Here is a 23,508-nt window from a genome sequence, read left to right as displayed (position 1 = left end):
AAGCGTCACAAGTAAGATCCTTATCAAACTTGATGTTTGGGATTCCTCTAACCAAATTTCTTTTGACTAGCTTAGAAATTTGATACATGCTAGCATGTCCCAACTTTCTATGCCAAAGCCATTTTTCAGATTCATATGATGTGAAGCATGTTACATTTTGTTCCTTTAAATCCTCAAGAGTTAATCCATACACATCGTTACATCTCTTAGCTTCAAGAAGAACATCCCCAGTTTTCTCACACACAACTAAACAAACAAATTTCTTAAAGATAACTTCAAAACCCAAATCACAAAGTTGACTAACACTAAGCAAATTATGTTTCAAGCCATGTACAAGGAGAACATCATTTATACAAGAAGAAAAGTTTTTACCAACTTTCCCAACAGCCACAATTTTTCCTTTTGCATCATCACCGAAAGTGACAAGTCCTCCATCATAGTCATCAAGCTTTATGAAGAAGGTTGCCTTTCCGGTCATATGCCTAGAGCATCCGCTGTCCATATACCACATATTTTCCTTCCTTTTGGATGCTAGGCACACCTACAAAACAAGCTTAAGTAACCTTAGGTATCCAAATCTTTTTAGATCCTTTTACGTTAAACCATCTTCTATGTCCTAAGCCATTGTAATAAAAAACAATTTTATAAACCTTGTCACCAACCATTCTTTCACCGAAAAAGCATTGAATGGGAAAGTGTCCATTCCGATTGCATAGTCTACAAAACCTTGGAGTTGCCTTTTTGTTAAAGTAGGTGGGATCTTGAAATCTTGTGTCATTAGAAGATGAAGCAATATTTTCAAAATGTGAATTTTCAGATTTATAGAATCCCAACCCAGCCTTATCATAAAGAGGTTTTTGACTAGCCAAGATGTGATTTAAACTTTTGGAACTTTGTGTAAACTTGGCCAAGTCTTCCTTAAGTCTTTTAACCTCTTTAAGCAACTCTTCATTTTGCTTAAAACAGTCCACATATGCAAGAACACAATGGTTACTTTCACAGCTCCTAACTTGGGCTCTTAACTGCTTATTTTCTTCAACAAGATCACAAGCAGTTTCGGCCTCTCTCACCTTTTCTTTTAGAAAACTGTTTTCGGCCTTAAGAATGGTAATTTGCTGTTCAAGTTCTTGATTTTCCAGCAGAAAACATCTTATTTTTTCAGAAAGGTGGTCTATCATAAGATGAAGATCTTCAGTATTAGGGTTATGAAAGACTACCTGATCTATGTGGTCTACCATGAGACATGTTTGTGACTTGGTCTCGGTTTCTTCATCATCATCATCAGAGTCATTCTCCAAGTCTTCCCATGTGGCCATCAGTCCTTTCTTCTTTCCTCTTTTCGGCTTTTCCTCCTTCTTCAGCTTGGGACAATCAGATTTGAAATGCCCCATTTCCTTGCAATTATAGCAAGTTACCTTGCTAAGGTCTTTCTTTACTCTCCTTGTGCTGCTGCCTTTGCCTTTGAGCTTAGCCATTTTCCTGAATTTTTTTGCAAATAAAACAAACTCATTTTCAGAAGAGTTATCACTGGATTCATCATCCGGAGGGTTAGTCACAGAAGAAAATGCAACTCCTTTCTTTTTTGTATCTTTTTTCAAATAGGTATTTTCAAAAGCAAGAAGATTTCCTCTCAAATCATCAAGTGTCATGGAGTCTAAGCTACTGCTCTCAGAAATAATTAAAGCTTTAGTTTTCCACTCTTTTGTGAGACATCTCAACACTCTTCTCACTAGCACAGAATCAGAATGTGTAATTCCCAGAGCATCTAAGCCAACAATGATAGCATTGAACCGTTCGAACAGTTCATCAATGGACTCTCCTTCCTTCATTGCAAACATTTCATATTCTCTATTTAGCATATCTGTCCGAGTCTTCTTGACAATGGTGGTTCCTTCATGGGTGATTTGTAATTTGTCCCAGATTTCCTTTGCCATTGTGCATCTTGATACCCGTCGGTACTCCTCGAAGCTGATAGCACAATTGAGCAGATTTATTGCCTTGGCATTTAACTCCACCTTCTTCCTATCTTCCTCGGTCCATCTTGCTTCTGGTTTGAGAGAAACAACTCCTTCTGCACTTGTGATAGTTGGAAATTGAGGCCCTTCGAGAATAATCTTCCAAAGTCTGTAATCCACTGCCTGTACAAATATCTTCATCCTCTCCTTCCAATAGGTATAGTTTTTCCCATTGAAAAGAGGAGGTCTGTTGCTTGATTGACCTTCAGTTAGATTATAGGACACCATATTTGCGCCACTGTTTTCTGTCATGAGGATCTTTGCTCCAAGCTGCAAAGCTTGATCTCTTTGAAACCTGACTCTGATACCAATTGATGGTTTCAGTGGCTAAGAGAAGGGGGGTTGAATCTTAGCCCCCTTTTTTGTTGCTAACACTTGCTGAACTCAGAGGAGACTTTTCTGTTTTAGCTCGTCTCTGGACACGAGACTTTTTGTTTTTGCTCGTCACTTGCCACGAGACTTTTTGTTTTGTCTCGTCACTTGGCACGAGACATTTTAGTTTTTGCTCCTGTGCAGTAAAAAACAGAAATGGAGTTGGAGAGAAGAAAGATTACACCCAGATATATCCTGGTTCAGCTGCTAAGTGCAGTACAGCCTACATCCAGTCTCCATCACAAACATGATGGAATTTCACTATAATCAATCTGATTACAACTTGTAAAGTGCTAACCCAACTTACAAGGGGATTCCCACAGAATCATGAAACACAACATAGATGAACAAAGGAACTCTAAGACATCTATGGCTTTTTCTTTATAATTTTGCACTCTCTGCCTTTTTCCGCTCTATGGCTTTTTCATTACAAACCTCACTGTTTGCCTTTTACCATGAGACTCAAGACATGACAAAATTAAACAGAAAAATACAAAACAGAACACATTGAAGGAGAAGAGAAAACTGTTAGCTCAGGTAGCTCTGAGAACACTGTGCCTTGCACTCTCAATTTTCTCCTTGCCTCAAACAGTGGCTGTCCACCCTTATTATAGAAGAGGGGAGCCTCCACTTATTGAAGCCAAAGCCGAACCAACTTCTTCCTCCTTTAACAAACAGAACCGGTTCGGCCACATAGAGAGAGAAGACATAACCATGCAAAACTCAACATGCAATTACCTCTGGACCTTTCTTGATCATCACCCTTCATCAATCCGAGCTCTCCATCCTTGGCTTGCTCTCCAAGATGGATTTCTGGCCCTTGATGCTTCATGATGATGATGACTTCATCTGCTTCAATCTCTGCCTTCAACTATCACTTCGCCACTCTAGCTACTCCCTGTGGTGGTTGAACAGAATCAAAGACAAGCCATGCTTCAAGAATCTCCTCCATGCTGGCCGAATCTTCAATGTCCATTTTTGAGCATGAGAGGCTCAAGATACCTCACCAAATCTAACCAAATATGGTGAAAATCTCAGCCACAGCTCATTTTTATTTTAGTATGTTTTCTTGCCATCATTAGCTTGATGGTCTTGATGCATGCAGCTTCTTCCTTCTGTTGGTTGAAGAACATTTCTTCCATTATTTCCTGGACAAGGACCGAAGAAAGAAGAAGAAAGAGATGAGAGAGAATGTGAAGTTAAAGTAAAAGCAATTAAATGAAAATGAAACAAGTTGATAGATTGCTTTTTACTTCCCTTGCTTTGAGTAGCGTATAACATTAATCATAATGATTCCCATCAAATCAAAGTCAAGTTCTCTCTCATATTTCCAATGCTAACATATTAAAATTTGAAATCCATTCTTAACAAAGAGATGGAATCCGTTGGAAAGCATGAAACCATTTAGCTTTCATTTAACCTTGGTTTCGGACCAAGCTTGGAAACTTTTATCAAAATAATGTTGGGCTTGGTAGCATTAGGATTTAATCTGGCCCAAATGGTTAACATTTGCTTTCTTGATGAGATTTGTTTCGGATCAAGCATAGAAGGCTCTCATCAAAAATTAATCATGGGCTAACATTGAGCTTGGCCCATCAATAAAAATTCAGCCATTAAATATAACACATGCAGCAAGGTTAGTTTTTAATTTGGGCTAGCAACATTTATATTTTCCGGCCCAAGGTAAAATCTGCACCACAAAATTATTAATTAACATATGTTAGTTGAAATCAAATTAATAATTTTGTAATTAAATATTTCAATAATGTTTGTTCATCATCAAAATTAAATAGGAGTTTTCCAAACTCATCAGAGTTTTTTTTTTACTGGTCAAACTCTTTTATGAGAGTATTATTTACATTTTCTTTTCGTAGTATTTTCATTTTCACCTTGAATTCATATAATTTTGTTTGCATCTTATTTTCTGACAGTTTCTTCCGCATCTGTTTGATATTTCACTCCGTTCTGACAATTTCGTTTCTGGTTCTAGCAATTCAGCATCGTGTTTTAATAATTCGTTCAGTTTCAACAGTTTTATCTTTGTTCTATTTTAACAGTTCTATCTGTACCTTTTTGAAAGTTTAATCTGCATCCCATTTTAGTAATTCAGTTTACATCTCAAGTTTCAATAACTCTGTCTATATTTGAGTTCCTGGAATTTTCTTATTCGAGGTTTTTTTAGTAAGTTGTAAACTCCAATGGACACTTAATTTTGAGAGGAGATATTAGAAAATATTAAAATATTTTAATATTAATTAGATTAATCTTAATTAATAATTTTTTAATTATAAGATGTTAGATAATTATTATTTGATTGTTTTTTGAATTATTGTCCATCAACTATAACTCTATAAGTAAGTAGTGCCTTGTATCATATTGGCAAAGCGTCTAATTATCAAATTTAATATTCTTATTATCATGAAGAATTTTAACAACAATAAGTGTTTGTCTTATTCAATTTACAATATTCATATTTACTTGAGGCTTTGAATGTGAGTTACAGAAGAGTATGAAAAACACTTTCATGAAATTGAGAGCAACGAACAACTTCGTTCTTCAAGCTAAAGTAGTAATAAGGGTAAGATCATCCGGGATCCTTTCTTTGTAGGGTACAGATTTTGTAGTAGTCTTCTTGGCATCACAAGTTTTGAATTGTGCTGGAATCTTGGAAGAATCTAGATGATTTTCCATGTCAAAACTTTGAATTGTCACAAGATTTATTCATGTTGTAAAGTTAGTATCATCAAATTTCTCATTAATTGGGAAGATGTTTTCTTGATGGTGGAATCGTTGACAGAAAATCATAAAGAACAGAATGCCTAATATATTAAGATTTATTTCGAACTAAATGATAACATTCTATATTAAGATTCTTTAGCATGGATAAGTAGTAGGAGTGTGTTTTTTGTTGAGAATATAAACTTAAAATATATTGTTCTAATATTATTTTATTTTTGTTTGGTTGAAACTTTGCTATTTTGCCCTTTTTCCGTTGGCAACGTCTTACTATACACATTATATGTTGAAATTAAAAATTTAATTAATTAATAAATTTATGATATATATTAAAGATTTTTAATAATCTAGAGAATGGAATTAAATCTATGACTTTTTTTTATTTCTTTTAAACTTTAGCATAAAAAATAAGATTCTGTTGTGTCTGCAATATAAATTATAGAAAAGATAATTTAATTGGGAGCCACTCTAATAAAGATGCTTTAAAAGTTTTTTTTTTTTAAAGATGTTTTTTATTAATTAAAATTTAATACATATAATAAAGTAAATTGTGTTATTTTTGTCAAAATTAGCTCAGACAGATTGATTTATCCGGAAAAATCGATAGACCAAACCTTGAACCAATCTAAATTAATATTTTTTTTATAAAAAATTACTATAATAATCCTATTATAGAAAATGACTAAAATATTTCTATTATATATATATATATATAATTTTAAAAATCCTAAATTCTAACCCTATAACAACATAGAGAAAAGAAAAGGGTTAGAGTTTAGGATTCTCAAAAAAAAAAAAATTAATAATAATAATAATAATAATATTTTAGTTATTTTCTATAATAGAGATATTGTAATTATTTTTTATAAAAATATTAATTTAAAACGGTTTAAAATATAGTTTACCGATTTTTTGGCCAAATCAATTTATCTAATCTAATTTTAATAAAAATAATATAGTTTAATCAATTATATATATTAATTTTTAATTACTTAAAAATATTTTTAAAAAAAGACGTTTTAAGCATCTTTATCTAAGTGGCTTTCAATTTAATTTTGTCTCATAACGAAACAAACAAAAATAGAATAGAGAAGAAAGAAGTACATAGTCATGTATCCTCATTCAATCACTTTGTACAATATAATATAGCCTATATCCAGTCTCCACTACAATAATAGTAGCTAAAATTTTCATTATCTTTTCAAAGATTACATTCACCAATTCCCAATGATTCTTCATAATCCTATAAGGGATAAACTAAACTTCTAACCAAATTTGATTTGGCTAGGTTTACTTTCTAAACTCTCAACACTAAGTGCCCACCCAACTTAACAAAGAAAACTTCTTAGATTCAAGAAAAAAAACATAAAATGATTACAAAAGATATTAATATAATTTTTTATTTTTTTCTAAGCTAACTCTTTTTTTTGTATTTTCTTCCAATAGCTTTTTCTAAATACTCACATTTATGCCTTTTTCCATTGAATGAAATAAAAAAATAAATAAATTAAAGAATCAAAATATTCAACAAATTAAAGAACCACGAAGGAGAAGAAATAATACAGCTTGAAAGCTATAAGAATATAACCTGATTTTAGCGGAATGCTCCTTCTAGTGTAAGTATATTGCTTCCAAAATTTCAGACTTGAATGGTGAAGGTGTTAAGAATTTCATATTTGTGGATTCTCTCTCCTTACCATAATCTTTGGCTGATTACTCCCTATTGTATGAGGTAATGCTTCCAAAATTTGAGCTTGTAAAAAAGGTCCACACCTTAAACATTGAACAACCTAAATTCTTTTTCTTTTCCCAAAAAATTAAAGCAGAAAATCAAGGTCGAATATCAGAGTAGAATGATGTAGAATCACCGAGGAGATGGGCAACAGTAGTAACAATGTCAAGGTCATGAGACCTTCAATTGTTTGTCAATTCAACACCTTTAATCTTATGTTTTGACCCCAAATTTCATTTCTAATCCTTGAATGTAAATAAAAAAAAAAAGTAATTTCCATTATCTTTTTCTTATCTGAATGGTACTTTCTCTGTAAATTTCGATTAAATTAGTAGATAATTAGTCAATAAATTAGCTTTTAATAAGGAAGATTAGAAACGCGAATATTATATCAAATTAGGGTAGAGCTCATCGAAACGAGAATTTTGACACTAATTTCGAAAAAATCGGTCAAGATTGGACCGAACGGGCCGAATCGGTTAAACCAAGTCCAAACCGGGACCGTGGGTCCAACCAGCCCAGCAACTAAATGAATTAAAACCTCTCTTCTTCCTCAATCAGCAGAATCACGCTGAAGCATAATAAGGAGAAGAGAAGCCATGCGAACCCCTACGGTTAAACTCAAAGTCCAGTAACTTCTCCGTCTGAGCTCCAATTGTCGCACCGTTTGCGGCCACGCATTCATCGCGTCAAGCTTTACGTTTCTACCGGAACAATTTCATAGGTAACCCTCTATTTTATCTCAGCCTCTTCTTCACCCATTTTTGAAAAATTAGTGGAGATATTGAATTTTTTTGTTCTTTGATGTTTTAGGATCCAATTAGCTTGAGAAAAATGTTCATTCTTGCTTATGTGAAGCTTGGGTAAGGTGAGGATACGATAATTTTATTTTAATTTAATTGAATTTGAGCTTTGAGTATTAAATTGGATATATATGTGTTATAAATGTGTATTAGGTTGAAAATAAATAATTGGAGCTCGAAATTGTGAATACTGGAACTTGGAGAAAGCGAATTAATTGAGGTTTTGAGGGCTGTGTTCTTTAGGAAAATTGTCTTGGAATAATATTTGGGAATTGGCTAAGGTATGGTTTAGGTTTCTTGCATTTAATATATAATGTTCTGTAAAAACTTAGGCTAGATGACCATAGGATAAGTTGGAATGCAGGTGTATATTTAATGTTTAGTAATGGGTTAATGAATATGCTTGGTTTGGTTTGGTGATTTGTTTGTAAGATGATATTGGTTGCTAGTTGGATCTTTGAAAGGATATGTGATTGAATTGTTGATTATATGGCTATATTTTAGTTTGGTTGAATGATGATTGATGAAAAGATATGGAGCTTGTTGAGGATTATTGTTGGTAATTTGGATTGGTGGTAATAGGTTTGAAAATAATTGGAATGGAAATTTTGAATGAAAAATGAGGTATTTTGTGTTAAAAGCCTAGGATTTGTGAACTTTGATTTTTAGTTAAATTTTGGTTGTTGGATTTGAATATTGTATCAGTATAATTGTTGATCTGAGGTAGATTTATTGTGGTGATTGTTATGATGATGAGAAAGGGTATGTTGAATTGGAAAGAATGCAGGTTTGGACCCGAAAAGGGTGGCAAAGTCCGAGTTTTAGAGGAGATGCTGCCGAAATTTTATAAAAATTAGAGATTTTGTTTAGATGATTATTTAAAAAGATTTAGATTCGAAGGTTATATGGTTTGATTTTGAGTTATTAAGAAAATGAGCATGTTTTAAGTTTGATTCATTTACAAAAGAATGAATTATGTTTTGAATTGAAACTATTGATGGACGGAATGGGAGGTGTAATAATGAAAGATAAGGATTGAATATGATTGATGTATGATAATGAATGAGATGCGATTGAGAATGATGTGGATGTTGATGAATTATAATTGAATTATTTATATGGCTTGAATAATTTAATGATCTGAGATACGAGGTTCCCTGGATTAAGTGCCGTGGCTTGCCACCACGTGTACCAGGTTGAAAACTCGATACTCTGTTGACCCTACGACGTAAGTGTGACCGGGCACTATATAAATTCCCGGAAATGTTACCCCCATTGAGTAATATTGATTATTTGAGATAAAGCTATGCATAGACTCTTGGGGATGCACGTCGGGGGACAGTCTAAGGACAATTCAGACTTGTCGGGTTGGCTGGATAACCGACAGATGAGCCTCATCAGCCATAGGACAGGCATGCATCATCTGCATATTACTTGAATTACTTGCTTGTCCTTTAATTGGGTGTGCCTATATGTACTTGCCATGTTAAATGTGTATTTGTTACCTGCAGTATTTGTAACCTTCTTGTGCTTGCCTTTATCTGTCTATTTGTCTGTGAAAATGCATGATGGAGTTGGAGGTATGGAGGAATGGCAGTATGGGACTTAGATTTAAGGTTAAGTTAAGTTATGTTTAAATATTCTTAGAAAACCACCTTTTATGGCTTCTGTTTAATACTTTAAGCTCTATAATCTAAGTGTCGGTGTTTTAGGATTGCCTCTGGCATTCCCAGGACCTTATATATTATGTGTGTGGAACCTTTACCATACTGAGAACCTCCGATTCTCATTCCATACTATGTTGTTGTTTTTCAGATGCAGGTCGAGAGGCATCTCGTTAGGCGTCTGGACTCTTGAAGCGGAGTGGTTACTGTGTTATTTTGTTATGCTATGATGTATATATATGTACTTAGCTTTCTCTCCATATAACTTATTCTTTTTTATCCTCCTAGATGTGTATGGAGAGGCAGGATTTTGTTTATGTACATTTGGGTTTTGGGTATGTATATATATGTATATATGTGTGTATATTCTCTGGCCAGTCTTGACTTCGCAGGCTGAGTCAGGAGCTCGTTATTTTGTATCTTTGAATCTCTGTTTCTGTTTTGGGTTACTTTACACTTGACAGTGATAGCTTTCTTAGCACGCAAGTTAACTCGTTTCTCGAGCGTTGTGCTTTTATTTCGCAATTTCTATTTTCTCTATTCTTCAAGGCTCCTAGCATATTATAATTCTTCTGCTATTATATATATACATTTTATTTTAGAGGTCGTAATACCACACCACCTCTGTTTTACGACTTAAGCGTAAACCTCTATGTGGTAGGGTGTTACATTATGGTATCAGAGCAGTTCGTTCCTATAGAGCCTAAAAGACGGACTGATTGTACTTTTGTGCATTCTTTGTATATGTGTGTATGTGCTATTAGGATGTCTGATTGATATATATGGCATAAACGTTTGTGAGAAAGCATTTGGAACTTAAAGCATTAGACCTGCGATATTAAGACTGATCAACTTAATATCACTTGTTTAATGTGTATGAGAACTAGATGTCGACTCGTGGACGCAGTCGCGGGTGAGATAAAGGTAGAATAGGCACCGTTACTCTTTGCCCGGTAGGGAATGGTCCAGTAGACTTTATGGCTTCTCTGGAAAATATGGCTGTGGCTATGCAGGCAACAACTGAGGCACTGGATAATCAGATAAATCAGGGTAATCACGGGAACAATAATGATGAGGACGGTCCTATGACACTTGCTACATTTCTGAAAGTACACCCTTCGACTTTTAGGGGAACCTCAAATCCCACTGACGCAGATAATTGGATTCAAGTTATGGAACGAGTGTTGCAGGCCCAACAGGTTCCTAAGGAGCAATGGGTTGGATTTGGAACTTATCAACTGCAAGGTGAGGCTCAGTATTGGTGACAGGGGACATGATGTATCCTGCAGGCAGGTGACGCTGTGATAGTCGGAAGATTGGTTATTTAAGAACCATGTTTTGCTTGATTGTTTTGAGAAGTCAGTACAGTTTATGCCGGAAGGGTCAGAAGCGCCGGTTGTGGTGAATAGTTACTATTTGTACTCTATGATAGTAAACTGTTCTGGAACTGAATGTCAGGGTATTATGTTATTAACTGCGGGAGTAGCAGGTGATGATCAGAGTTTAGAGCAGATTATGATTGTATGTGAATTTTCAGATGTGTTTCCGAATGATATTAATGAATTTCCACCTAACCGGGAAGTTGAATTTGCAATTGAGTTGGTGCCTGGAACCGGTCTGATTTCAATTATTCCTTACAGGATGTCACCTTTAGAAATGGCTGAATGGAAAGCTCAGTTAGAGGATCTGTTGGGTAAGTATTTTATCCGACCAAGTATTTCTCCGTAGGGAACGTCAGTATTACTGGTAAAGAAGAAGGATGGGAGTATGCGCTTGTATGTTGATTATCGGCAATTGAATAAGAACACTGTGAAGAACAAATATCCGTTACCTAGAATCGACGACCTAATGGATCAGTTACAAGGTGCCGGTGTGTTTTCTAAGACTGATCTACGATCCGGGTATCATCAGATAAGGGTTAGAGACGAGGATATTCTGAAGACTGCTTTCAGGACACATTATGGTCATTATGAGTATACAATGATGTCTTTCGGATTAACTAATACCCCGGCAGTATTCATGGATTATATGAACAGGATTTTCCGGCTGTATTTGGACAAGTTTGTTATTGTCTTCATTGATGACATTCTTGTTTACTCTAAGACTGAAGAGGAACATGCTGATCACTTACGAACTGTATTACAAATTCTGAGAAATAGGAAGTTATACGCTAAGTTATCTAAATACGAGTTTTGGAAGAGTGAGGTAAAGTTTCTCGGTCACGTGGTAAGTAAGCAGGGAATAGCTGTTGATCCTGCTAAGGTAGAAGCAATGATGAAATGGGAGTGATTAACTTCAGTAATAGAGATTAGAAGTTTCCTAAGTTTGGCGGGATAGTATCGGAGATTCATTAAGGGACTTTCATAGCTCGCCTTACCTTTAACTAAGTTGACTAGGAAGGATACACTTTTTATTTGGACCCAGAGTGTGAAGAGAGTTTTTGAGCAATAAAGTACAGATTGACTACTGCACCCGTGTTCGTATTGTCTGAACCAAGTGAGTCGTTTAAAGTATACTGTGATGCATCACTGAAGGGCTTGGGGTGCGTTCGGATGCAGGACCAGAATGTTGTAGCATATGCCTCACGGCAATTAAGGCTATGAGATGAACTATTCGACACATGATTTAAAACTTGCTGCTGTTGTGTTTGCTTTAAAGATCTGGAGGCACTACCTCTATGGCGTTAAGTTTCATGTTTTCTCAGACCATAAGAGTTTGAAGTATCTTTTTGAGCAGAAAGAGTTGAATATGCGTCAGAGGAGATGGATGGAGCTTCTGAAAGATTATGATTTTGAATTGAATTATCATCTACGAAAAGCGAACGTTGTGGCGGAGGCTTTGAGTCGGAAGTCTTTATATGTAGTTTGGATGACGCTACAGGAAGAAGAATTACTAAGGGAATTTCAAGGTTTGAATTTGGGAATTAGAGAAGAATATGGAATTTTGTGTTTGAGTCAGTTGCAGAATTCAAGTGATTTTAAATCACAACTTTTGAAGGCTCATCGAGACAGTGAAGCATTACGTAAGGTATTACCAGCAGTTGAACAAGGAAAATAGTGGAGAGTGTCAGAAGGACAGAATGATTTGTGGAGGTTCAAGAACCGGATTGTTGTACCAGATATTGGAGACCTGTGACAGAGTATCTTGAAGGAAGTTCATAAGAGCGGATTTTCAATTCATCCAGGGAGCACTAAAGTGTATCAGGGTCTGAAAGTGATGTTCTGGTGGCCAGGTATGAAGAATAATGTGGCATTGCACGTATCTAAATGTTTAACATGTCAGAAGATTAAGATTGAGCATCAGAGACCATCAGGGACCCTTCAGCTTTTAGAGATTCCACAATAGAAATGGGAGAGTATCGCAATGGATTTTGTCATAGGTTTGTCTAGAACCCAGTCTGGTTGTGACACTATTTGGGTGGTTGTGGACCGATTGACAAAACCAGCTCACTTCCTTCCCATTCGAATAAGTTGCACAATGGAAGAATTGGCTCGAATGTAGATCAAAGAGATTGTCAGGTTACATGGCGTGCCTTCTACCATTATATCTGACAGGGATCCTCGTTTTACATCAAGGTTCTGGGGAGCTTTTCAGCGTGCATTTGGGACTCAGTTAAGTTTGAGTACTACGTGTCACCCTTAGACAGATGGTCAGTTAGAGAGAACTATTCAGACCTTGGAGGATATGCTAAGGGATTGTATTTTGGACCAGCCGGCGAGTTGGGACCGGTATATGCCATTAGTGAAATTTGCTTATAATAATAGCTACCATGCGAGCATCGGAATGGCTCCATATGAAGCTTTGTATAGTAGAAAATGTCAATCTCCGCTATGTTGGTATGAAACTGGAGAAAGAAGTTTGTTAGGGCCTGAGACGATAGCCGAAACCACTGAACAGATAAAGAAGATTCGTAGTCAAATGCTTATAGCCTAAAGCCGCCAAAAGAGCTATACTGATCAGAGGCGAAAGCCTTGGGAGTTCGAAGAAGGAGAACATGTATTTCTGAAAGTTACACCAACCACTGGAGTGGGAAGAGCTATTAGGACTTAGAAACTAAATCCCCGTTATATAGGACCATTTGAGATCCTGAAGAGAATTGGGCCGGTAGCCTATAGAATTGCCTTACCATTATGTCTTTCGAATTTGCACGACGTGTTTTATGTGTCACAGCTTCGAAGATATACTCCTAACGCAAGTCATGTTCTGGAACCGGAACCGATTCAAGTAAGAAAAGATCTAACACTTCCAGTAATTCCGGTAAGGATTGAAGACACCAGCATTAAACGATTACGTAGGAGAGGAATATTATTGGTAAGAGTAATGTGGAGTCGAGCTGGTATTAAGGAACACACTTGAAAACTCGAATCAGATATGCGAAAGGACTACCCATATCTCTTTTCAGATAGTTGAATTTGAATTTTGAGGGCAAAATTCTTTATTTGGTGGGTAGGATGTAAACCCCAGTTAAATTAGTAGATAATTAGTCAATAAATTAGATTTTAATAAGGAAGATTAGAAACACAAATATTATATCAAATTAGAGTAGAGCTCATCGAAACGAGAATTTTGACACTAATTTCGAAGAAATTGGTCCAAGATTGGACCGAACGGACCGAATCGATTGAACCGGATCTAAACCGGGCCCGTGGGCCCAACCAGCCCAGCAACTAAATGAATTAAAACCTCTCTTCTTCCTCAATCAGCATAATCACGCTGAAGCATAATAAGGAGAAGAGAAGCCATGCGAACCCTTACGGTAAAACTCAAAGTCCCGTAACTTCTCCGTCCGAGCTCCAATCGCCGCACCGTTTGCGGCCACGCGTTCACCGCGTCAAGCTTTACGTTTCTACCGGAATAATTTCATAGGTAACCTTCTATTTTATCTCAGCCTCTTCTTCCCCAATTTTTGGAAAATTAGTGGAGATATTGAATTTCTTTGTTCTTTGATGTTTTAGGATCCAATTAGCTTGAGAAAAATATTCACTCTTGCTTATGTGAAGCTTGGATAAGGTGAGAATACGATAATTTTATTTTAATTTAATTGAATTTGAGTTTTGAGTATTAAATTGGATATATATGTGTTATGAATGTGTATTAGGTTGAAAATAAATAATTGGAGCTCAAAATTGTGAATACTGGAACTTCGAGGAAGCGAATTAATTGAGGTTTTGAGGGCTGTATTCTTTAGGAAAATTGTCTTGGAATAATATTTGGGAATCGGCTAAGGTATGGTTTAGGTTTCTTGCATTTAATATATAATGTTCTGTGAAAACTTAGGCTAGATGACCATAGGATAAGTTGGAATGTAGGTGTATATTTAATTTTTAGTAATGGGTTGATGAATATGCTTGGTTTGGTTTGGTGATTTGTTTGTAAGATGATATTGGTTGCTAGTTGGATCTTTGAAAGGATATGTGATTGAATTGTTGATTATATGGCTATATTTTGGTTTGGTTGAATGATGATTGATGAAAAGATATGGAGCTTGTTGAGGATTATTGTTGGCAATTTGGATTGGTGGTAATAGGTTTGAAAATAATTGGAATGGAAATTTTGAATGAAAAATGAGATATTTTGTGTTAAAAGCCTAGGATTTGTGAACTTTGATTTTTAGTTAAATTTTAGTTGTTGGATTTGAATATTGTATCAGTATAATTGTTGATCTGAGGTAGATTTATTGTGGTGATTGTTATGATGATGAGGAAGGGTATGTTGAATTGGAAAGAATGCAGGTTTGGACCCGAAAAGGGTGGCAAAGTCCGAGTTTTAGAGGAGATGCTGCCGAAATTTTATAAAAATTAGAGATTTTGTTTAGATGATTATTTAAAAAGATTTAGATTCAAAGGTTATATGGTTTGATTTTGAGTTATTAAGAAAATGAGCATGTTTAAGTTTGATTCATTTAGAAAAGAATGAATTATGTTTTGAATTGAAACTATTGATGGACGGAATGGGAGGTGTGATAATGAAAGATAAGGATTGAATATGATTGATGTATGATAATGAATGAGATGCGATTGAGAATGATGTGGATGTCGATGAATTATAATTGAATTATTTATATGGCTTGAATAATTTAATGATCTGAGATACGAGATTCCCTGGATTAAGTGTCGTGGCTTGCCACCACGTGTACCAGGTTGAAAACTCGATACTCTGTTGACCCTACGACGTAAGTGTGACCGGGCACTATATAAATTCCCGGGAATGTTACCCCTATTGAGTAATGTTGATTATTTGAGATAAAGCTATGCATAGACTCTTGGGGATGCACGTCGGGGGACAGTCTAAGGACAATTCAGACTTGTCGGGTTGGCTGGATAACCGACAGATGAGCCTCATCAGCCATAGGACAGGCATGCATCATCTGCATATTACTTGAATTACTTGCTTGTGCTTTAATTGGGTGTGCCTATATGTACTTGCCATGTTAAATGTGTATTTGTTACCTGCAGTATTTGTAACCTTCTTGTACTTGCCTTTATCTGTCTATTTGTCTGTGAAAATGCATGATGGAGTTGGAGGTATGGAGGAATGGTAGTATGGGACTTAGATTTAAGGTTAAGTTAAGTTAGGTTTAAATATTCTTAGAAAACCACCTTTTATGGCTTCTGTTTAATACTTTAAGCTCTATAATCTGAGTGTCGGCGTTTTAGGATTGCTTTGGCATTCCCAGGACCTTATATATTATGTGTGTGGCACCTTTACCATACTGAAAACCTCCGGTTCTCATTCCATACTATGTTGTTGTTTTTCAGATGCAGGTCGAGAGGCATCTCGTTAGGCGTCTGGACTCTTGAAGCGGAGTGGTTACTGTGTTATTTTGTTATGCTATGATGTATATATATGTACTTAGCTTTCTCTTCACATAACTTATTCTTTTTTATCCTCCTAGAGGTGTAAAGAGAGGCAGGATTTTGTTTATGTACATTTGGGTTTTGGGTATGTATATATGTATATATGTGTGTATATTCTCCGGCCAGTCTTGACTTCTGATGAGCGGATCATTTATACTTTTTTTGGCATTGTTTTTACATAGTTTTCAGTATGATTTAGCTAGTTTTTAGTATATTTTTATTAGTTTTTAAATAAAAATTATATTTCTGGACTTTACTATGAGTTTGTGTATTTTTCTGTAATTTCAGGTATTTTCTGGCTAAAATTGAGGGACCTGAGCAAAAATCTGATTTAGAGGCTGAAAAAGGACTGCAGATGCTGTTGGATTCTAATCTCCCTGCACTCAAAGTGGATTTTCTGGAGTTACAGAAGTCCAAATGGCGCGCTCTCATTTGCGTTAGAAAGTAGACATCCAGGGCTTTCCAGCAATATATAATAGTCCATAGTTTGTCCGAGTTTAGATGACGCAAACTGGCGTTCAACGCCAGTTCTCTGCCCTATTCTGGCGTTAAATGCCAGAAACAGGTTACAACCTGGCGTTTAACTCCAGAAACAGCCTAGGCACGTGTAAAGCTCAAGTCTCAGCCCCAGCACACACCAAGTGGGCCCCGGAAGTGGATTTCTGCATTATCTATCATAGTTTACTCATTTTTTGTAAACCTAGGTTACTAGTTTAGTATTTAAACAACTTTTAGAGATCTATTCTGTACCTCATGATATTTTAGATCTGAACTTTGTACTCTTTGACGGCATGAGTCTCTAAACTCCATTGTTGGGGGTGAGGAGCTCTGCTGTGTCTCAATGGATTAATGCAATTATTTCAGTTTTCTATTCAAACATGCTTGTTTCTATCTAAGATATTCATTCGCACTTCAATATAAAGAAGGTGATGATCCGTGACACTCATCACCATTCTCAACCTATGAACGCGTGCCTGACAACCACCTCCGTTCTACCTTTGATTGAATGAGTATCTCTTGGATTCCTTAATCAGAATCTTCGTGGTATAAGCTAGAATCCATTGGCAGCATTCTTGAGAATCCGGAAAGTCTAAACCTTGTCTGTGGTATTCCGAGTAGGATTCAAGGATTGAATGACTGTGACGAGCTTCAAACTTGCGAGTGTTGGGCGTAGTGACAGACGCAAAAGGATCAATGGATCCTATTCCGACATGTTCGAGAACCGACAGATGATTAGCTGTGCGGTGACAGCGCACCTGGACCATTTTCACTGAGAGGACGGATGGTAGCCATTGACAACGGTGATCCACCAACACACAGCTTGCCATAGGAGGAACCTTGCGTGCGTGAAGAAGAAGACATGGGGAAAGCAGAGATTCAGAAGATAAATCATCTCCAAAACTCCAACATATTCTCCATTACTGCATAATAAGTATTATTTAATCCATGCTCTCTTGTTCATTTGCAAGTCAACTGATAATTATAATTGATATCCTAACTAAGGGTTACAAGATAACCATAGCTTGCTTCAAGCCAACAATCTCTGTGGGATCGACCCTTACTCACGTAAGGTATTACTTGGACGACCCAGTGCACTTGCTGGTTAGTGTTACGAATTGTGAAAAGTGTGATTTACAATTTCGTGCACCAACTTCGCAGGCTGAGCCAGGAGCTCGTTATTTTGTATCTTTGAATCTCTGTTTCTGTTTTGGGTTACTTTACACTTGACAGCAGTAGCTTTCTTAGCACGTAAGTTAACTCGTTTCTTGAGCGTTGCGCTTTTATTTCGCGATTTCTATTTTCTCTATTCTTCAAGACTCCTAGCATATTATAATTCTTCTACTATTATATATATACATTTTATTTTAGAGGTCATAATACCACACCACCTCTATTTTATGACTTAAGCGTAAAGTTCTGTGTGGTAGGGTGTCACATCCTCTTTAAAGTAGCATTATATATGCACAAAAATGATAAATCAATTTTTTTTCTGAACATTCTTGACTTAAGAATTTAATTTTTGCTCTATTAGTTTGATTTAGCCTCCATTATTTCACTTTTTTTTGGATGCTTGTTTAGTGAATTGTTTTAGACTTTTAAGTTCCCTAAAAAAAGTGAACCATTCTTCCTTAATTTGTTTTACTATTTTTGGATAAAATTTCAATAACAGTTCCAAAAATTTGTCATCAAGTTTGAACTAAGTTACTGGACTTGTTAGTATTTGGACTCATACACAAGTTTGGGCTTGCAACAAAAATATTAAAAATATTTGATAACAAAAAAATTTTAGTCAAAGTCATCAATTAAAATTTATTTTATTTAGTATTTATTAATTACTATAACAATTGATAAATACTAAATAAAATAAGTTTTAACTATTTTTTTTATTTCTCTAATATTATTAATTAAAATATATATATATCAAACAAATTTTTAGACTTTTAAATTCAAGTAAAAATATATTTGTCATCATCAACAAATTATTATTTTCTAAACTTAACATATATATTATATTGAAATGCGAAATAGTTTGATATATGTAACACCAAAACCACTAAAAATAATAGTTTTACTACTAGAAAACTAGTTATTACAGACGGATATTTTTGACGAATTTTATCTCACTAAAATACAGACAGAATTTCAGAAGAATTTTTTTGTCGAAAAACATAAAAAATAGATTAGCATACATTACAAACGGAAAAGAGAATCCGTCTATAATTCCGTAAAAAAAATTAATTTTTTTTTCCATGAAATAGTTACAGACAAATTTTCCGTCTATAATTAAATAGACAAAACGCACATTTTATTAAATTATTACAGACGAATTTTCGTCTGTCTGTAATTTAAATTAAATCCGTCAAAAATATTAAAAACCCTAATTTTATCCCCTCCCATTCACACTCCATTCACACTCTATTCGAACTCTTTGCCCACATCCTTCAAACTCTTTCCTCTGCAGCCCGCCGCCCACAGCCACCGTAGTCTCTGCCGCCACTGCAGCCACGCAGCCCCGCATCAGCCCTCGCAGCTCCCCGCAACCCCCACAGCCTCGCAGCCCCGCAGCGGCGCAGCCACCGCAGCTCCTACACAGACACAGCCTCCACCGCCACCGTAGAAGATCTGTCGCCGTTGTAGGAAGCTGTGTTGCCGTGATTGGAAGCTTCCTCGCCGTCGTTTGGAAGCTCGTTGGCCGTCTCCTCTGTTCGAGCGCTCTCCTTCTCTCTCTGTGTCGCCGTTGTGTTTCTGCCACTGCCCTTCTTCCTCGCAGCCGGTGAGTAAATGCTCTTTTTCTCCGGTATTGTGAACAGCTCCTTTTTCTCCAGTGTTGGATTTGGAGTATATGTATGCTTATTACTGAGTGAATCACATTGAAAGTGTAATGCACAGTTAGTGCTTGACAAAATGCCTAGCTGGGTTTTGCTGTTCATTTTGATCATGCTTAGGTGTGTTTATGTGTGCTTATATGGTTTCATGGTTTATGTGTCTTTCAAAGCAATTATTAATTGGGAGTCGTAAAAAATTCCTCTGATTCTTCCAATGATTCTGTTGAAAATATAAAATCATTTTTCAGGTATCTGCTTTGAATGAGGCAAGACCAGGAAGTGTTAAGTCAGTTTTTAAAGCTTGGGAGGAGCGTCTGAATTCTTCTGGGGTAATACATTCAACAATCCACTTTAGCTCCTTTTTTTATTTTCACATTGAATGAAATGAACATCTCGCTTCCAAGAAAAGTGCTTTGCTCTCTTGTGCAATCTGAGTGGTGTTATTAGGTCAGAGTGGTGGTAATAAATATATCACTAACTGAGTAACTGAAACTCTAAAAGAATGATGATGGTTCTAACAGAATTCCTAGGATCATATATATATAGCTTCTAATGGTGGATCCACTTTTGAGATTAATGCTCAGGTTATTACTTATTAATTCATTATTAATCTCATCGGCATCATATATATATAGCTTCTTCACTATATATATAGCTTCTTCGAAAATATTAGCAAAATTCGTTCCAAGAAGGTATTTATATACATAAATCTTTCTACTATTATTTTAGAAACTAAGAGTATATATATATACACATTATTGCTTTCAAATTAATTAATTACTTCATGTTTGTTCTACATCAGAACGAGCTGCTGTTTGCAGAGATAAGATTACATGCAGAAGAGGGTAAATGTTTGTTTTTAACATTGATTATTATTTCTTTAGATTATATGGCTTTCAAATGTTGGTGACAACTAAATGTACTAAACTACTTTAATTTACAGGAGGTAGACTTGCATAACAACAACCAGTTTCTTAGAGCTAAGGTATGCATGTGCATATTTCACATAACATATGTAATACCATGGCTAAAAAATATTTTTTGTTCTTTAACTTTCTTAAAAGTTTTTAAAATATTCTTAAATTTTATTTTATTTTAATTTTGTCTTAAATTTTTTTAATTTACATAAAATATATTAAAAACAGTTAATTTTACTTTTAATATTTTTATCTCTGTGATTTCTTTTAATATTTTCAATGAGATTTTTATATCTTTTATGAGATAGATTTACCTTGTTGGTTTAAAATTTTCCTGAATTTTGATTAAATTGAGCAGGAGAGAAGTGATTGATGAAGGAGGATGGTTGCATACAGGAGATATTGGAATGTGGTTACCTGGTGGTCGTCTCAAAATTATTGATAGGTGAGATAGTACCATCCTAATTATATTTCATATGTTTTAGTACTAAGCATGGCTTCTTAAAGTACTGTCCATCAATGAAGTGATACTAATCCCGTTGGGCTGCACATCTGCTGTGTTCATTGAGTAGACTATCAATGCATTTTAAGGTGAACCTTAGTATTATCTTCTTCAGGTGCTCTGTTCAATGAATGCCATTTTTGCAAGACTTATAACTTAGCATTACTTCCATTTAACTTTTATATATTGGACTTCAGACAAATGAGCTAAAGCATATATTATTACTATCTTCCTGTCTACTTCTTAGCTACATGTAATATAGTGGCAGAGTTTCTCTTATTTGAACCATTGAACCATTTTATTCTCTTATTTGCAGGTATATATATGGCAGAGTTTCTCCTAAATTAGATGTCTTTGCTTTTGGGGCTTTATGAGCTTATTTCTGCTAAAGAAGCTGTGATCAATGGTGGTGCTGATTAGATTGTCCTAATAAACAATTGGCTTACTTCAAGTAGGGTTGGATCTTTGAATGATGACCATATTTCATTTCTTAACCGAATTTATGCTTTGTTTATCTGAAAATTAGAGCTGCTGTGAACTATGATAGGTTAGTTAATGTCTTAATGCAAATGCTTGTTCTCCCCCCCCCCCCCCCTCTCTCTTCTGAGTTAGTGAGTTATATATATATATATATGACAAGTCTTCATCATATATCTGTGACATTCAATTTTGGATGCCATGTTGCATTTTCAATGAAGAAATTTAGGGAAAATGAGTTGTCCTTCATAAATTGTTGAAGTCTTTGAGATATTTCCTTAAGCTGTGACCTTTAATTGAAGGTTTTATGTTGCTTCTCAATGACCTTTTATGTATGTTTCTCAATTTTTCCTTCACTGTTCTGAAAATGCAGTCCAGCTCCAGTCAAGTTTAATTTGCAATGAAGTGTTTTCCATTTAACTATGGAGAGAAAAAGGATGATCCTAAGAACTTTCTATCGTTTTCAGGTCGGTCCAACATGTCTACTTATGTTGAGGGTGAGATGAAGAGATCTGGTTCCGAATTGAATTCTCAGGATGTCTCAGACAACAGCACAGATTCCTTCAGGAGGAATGCATTTCCAAGTATGTCACAGAGACCCAGCAACCTCAGAGTATTCTCTGTATCCGAGCTGAAATGCCACGAAGAATTTCAGCCGGTCCGTTATGCTTGGAGAGGGTGGGTTTGGGTGTGTCTACAAGGGACTTATCAAGAGTGCTGATGATCCTTCTTTTCTAATTTTTCCGGTGATTTTTGTGGCAGTTTCATCAAGTTTTTGTCATGCACCACCCTCCTTCACTTCCCTCCTCATCCAACGGTTAAGATATTATTTTCTTCCTCCTCCTCTTTTTTTTTTTAATAAGTCTCAATATATATTTATTATAATACAGATATATATATATATATTGGGTGTAGAATGCCGGGATTTTATTACTACTATTAGAATTGCTACTATTATAATACAAATATAATCAGTGGATCAGAGCCTAAGACATTTAATTCATCATTTCTATGTATTTAGTTGTTTTCATATTCTATATATTTGTCAGATGATATATCAGGAAAAAAGAGAAAAAAAAACGCAAAAAAAGGTTTTGCACTTTTGCTTGCCGTGGCTGGTCTCTATTCCTTTGGAAACTTATTTGAGATGCAAGAGTAGATTTTTGTTATTAATGCCATCAATTAACTTATTTTTCATGCAAATTGTGGTCAATGATAGCATATTTATGGCTGAACAACCTAATTCTGTGTTACTTAGGTGTAAAAAATACATTGTCAGAACCCATGAAATACACTGCCAGAACCAGAGAGAACAGTCCAAGATCTTCTGGTACCTCACCGCTTAGGACTCTCAGAATTCAGTCTTTGGGAAAGCTGAATCCAATTGATTTGAAGCGCTTGTCTTTCCATATGTCACCACCTCAGAGGGCAACTCAAAACAAGAAGATTAATGAGGAACCAGACAGAGAAATGGAAGTGGATCACAAAGATGTAAAAGCTGAAAAGGATGACACACCAGAGTTATAGTCGATAGTTTTAGTATGGTTAAACAACATACTGGGAATTATAGTTGATGATCAATACACTTTGTTTATGTTTTAAATTATATTGACTTGTTTGTTTATAGTACTTTTCTTTTAGTTTGATAATACGATGAATTTGTTTATTTTTTGAAATATTATAAATATTCGAATACAAATTAGATAAAAATTTGTATTAAATTTATATTTATTTTGTATGAAAACAAGTTTATTTTGTAATTGAAAAATAAAAAAATTCTATTTTACCTTATTGACGGATTTACAGACGGATTTTCTGTCTGTAATCAAAGTGAGATGATTTTTCAAAGTTCAAATTACAGACGGAAAATCTGTCGGAAAATCCGTCTGTAATTACAGACGGAAAATCTGTCTGAAAATTCGTCTGTAATTACAGACGGAAAATCCGTCGAAAAATTTGTCTGTAATTACAGACGGAAAATTCGTCGAAAAATCTGTCTGTAATTACAGACGGAAAATCTGTCGGAAAATCCGTCTGCTTCGGGAAATGGATGGAGAATTTACAGAGGAAAAATCCGTCGGTAACTGGTAAAAATCCGTCTGTAATT

At 35.3% G+C, this 23,508-nt stretch overlaps 1 protein-coding gene across 6 annotated transcripts; it reads left to right on the top strand.

Moving 5' to 3' along the window:
• The first annotated feature begins 19,076 nt into the window (after nucleotides 1–19,076).
• Nucleotides 19,077–23,111, top strand: LOC107625887 (uncharacterized). Of its 6 annotated transcripts, none has more exons than XM_088503862.1 (9): nucleotides 19,077–19,453; nucleotides 19,754–19,834; nucleotides 20,308–20,350; nucleotides 20,449–20,490; nucleotides 20,781–20,867; nucleotides 21,241–21,375; nucleotides 21,869–22,059; nucleotides 22,164–22,218; nucleotides 22,660–23,111. In XM_088503862.1, the coding sequence occupies exons 7-9, from the start codon at nucleotides 21,880–21,882 to the stop codon at nucleotides 22,926–22,928; spliced, it is 504 nt and encodes a 167-aa protein (XP_088359988.1). In that variant the 5' UTR covers nucleotides 19,077–19,453; nucleotides 19,754–19,834; nucleotides 20,308–20,350; nucleotides 20,449–20,490; nucleotides 20,781–20,867; nucleotides 21,241–21,375; nucleotides 21,869–21,879; the 3' UTR covers nucleotides 22,929–23,111. The 6 variants fall into 6 exon arrangements, 3 of the variants coding, with proteins under 3 accessions (XP_088359988.1, XP_088359987.1, XP_016184103.1); XM_088503861.1 differs by having other exon boundaries at nucleotides 21,241–21,471; XR_002357949.2 differs by having other exon boundaries at nucleotides 21,869–21,985; nucleotides 22,164–22,803.
• Nucleotides 23,112–23,508: the final 397 nt, after the last annotated feature.

The sequence above is a fragment of the Arachis ipaensis genome, chromosome B2 (genome assembly GCF_059453495.1).
Source record: "Arachis ipaensis isolate K30076 ecotype BB chromosome B2, ASM5945349v1, whole genome shotgun sequence".
NCBI classification, from domain to species: domain Eukaryota; kingdom Viridiplantae; phylum Streptophyta; class Magnoliopsida; order Fabales; family Fabaceae; genus Arachis; species Arachis ipaensis.
The sequence above is the reverse complement of the archived record's forward strand: the minus strand, read 5'-3'. Positions and strand labels throughout refer to the sequence as shown.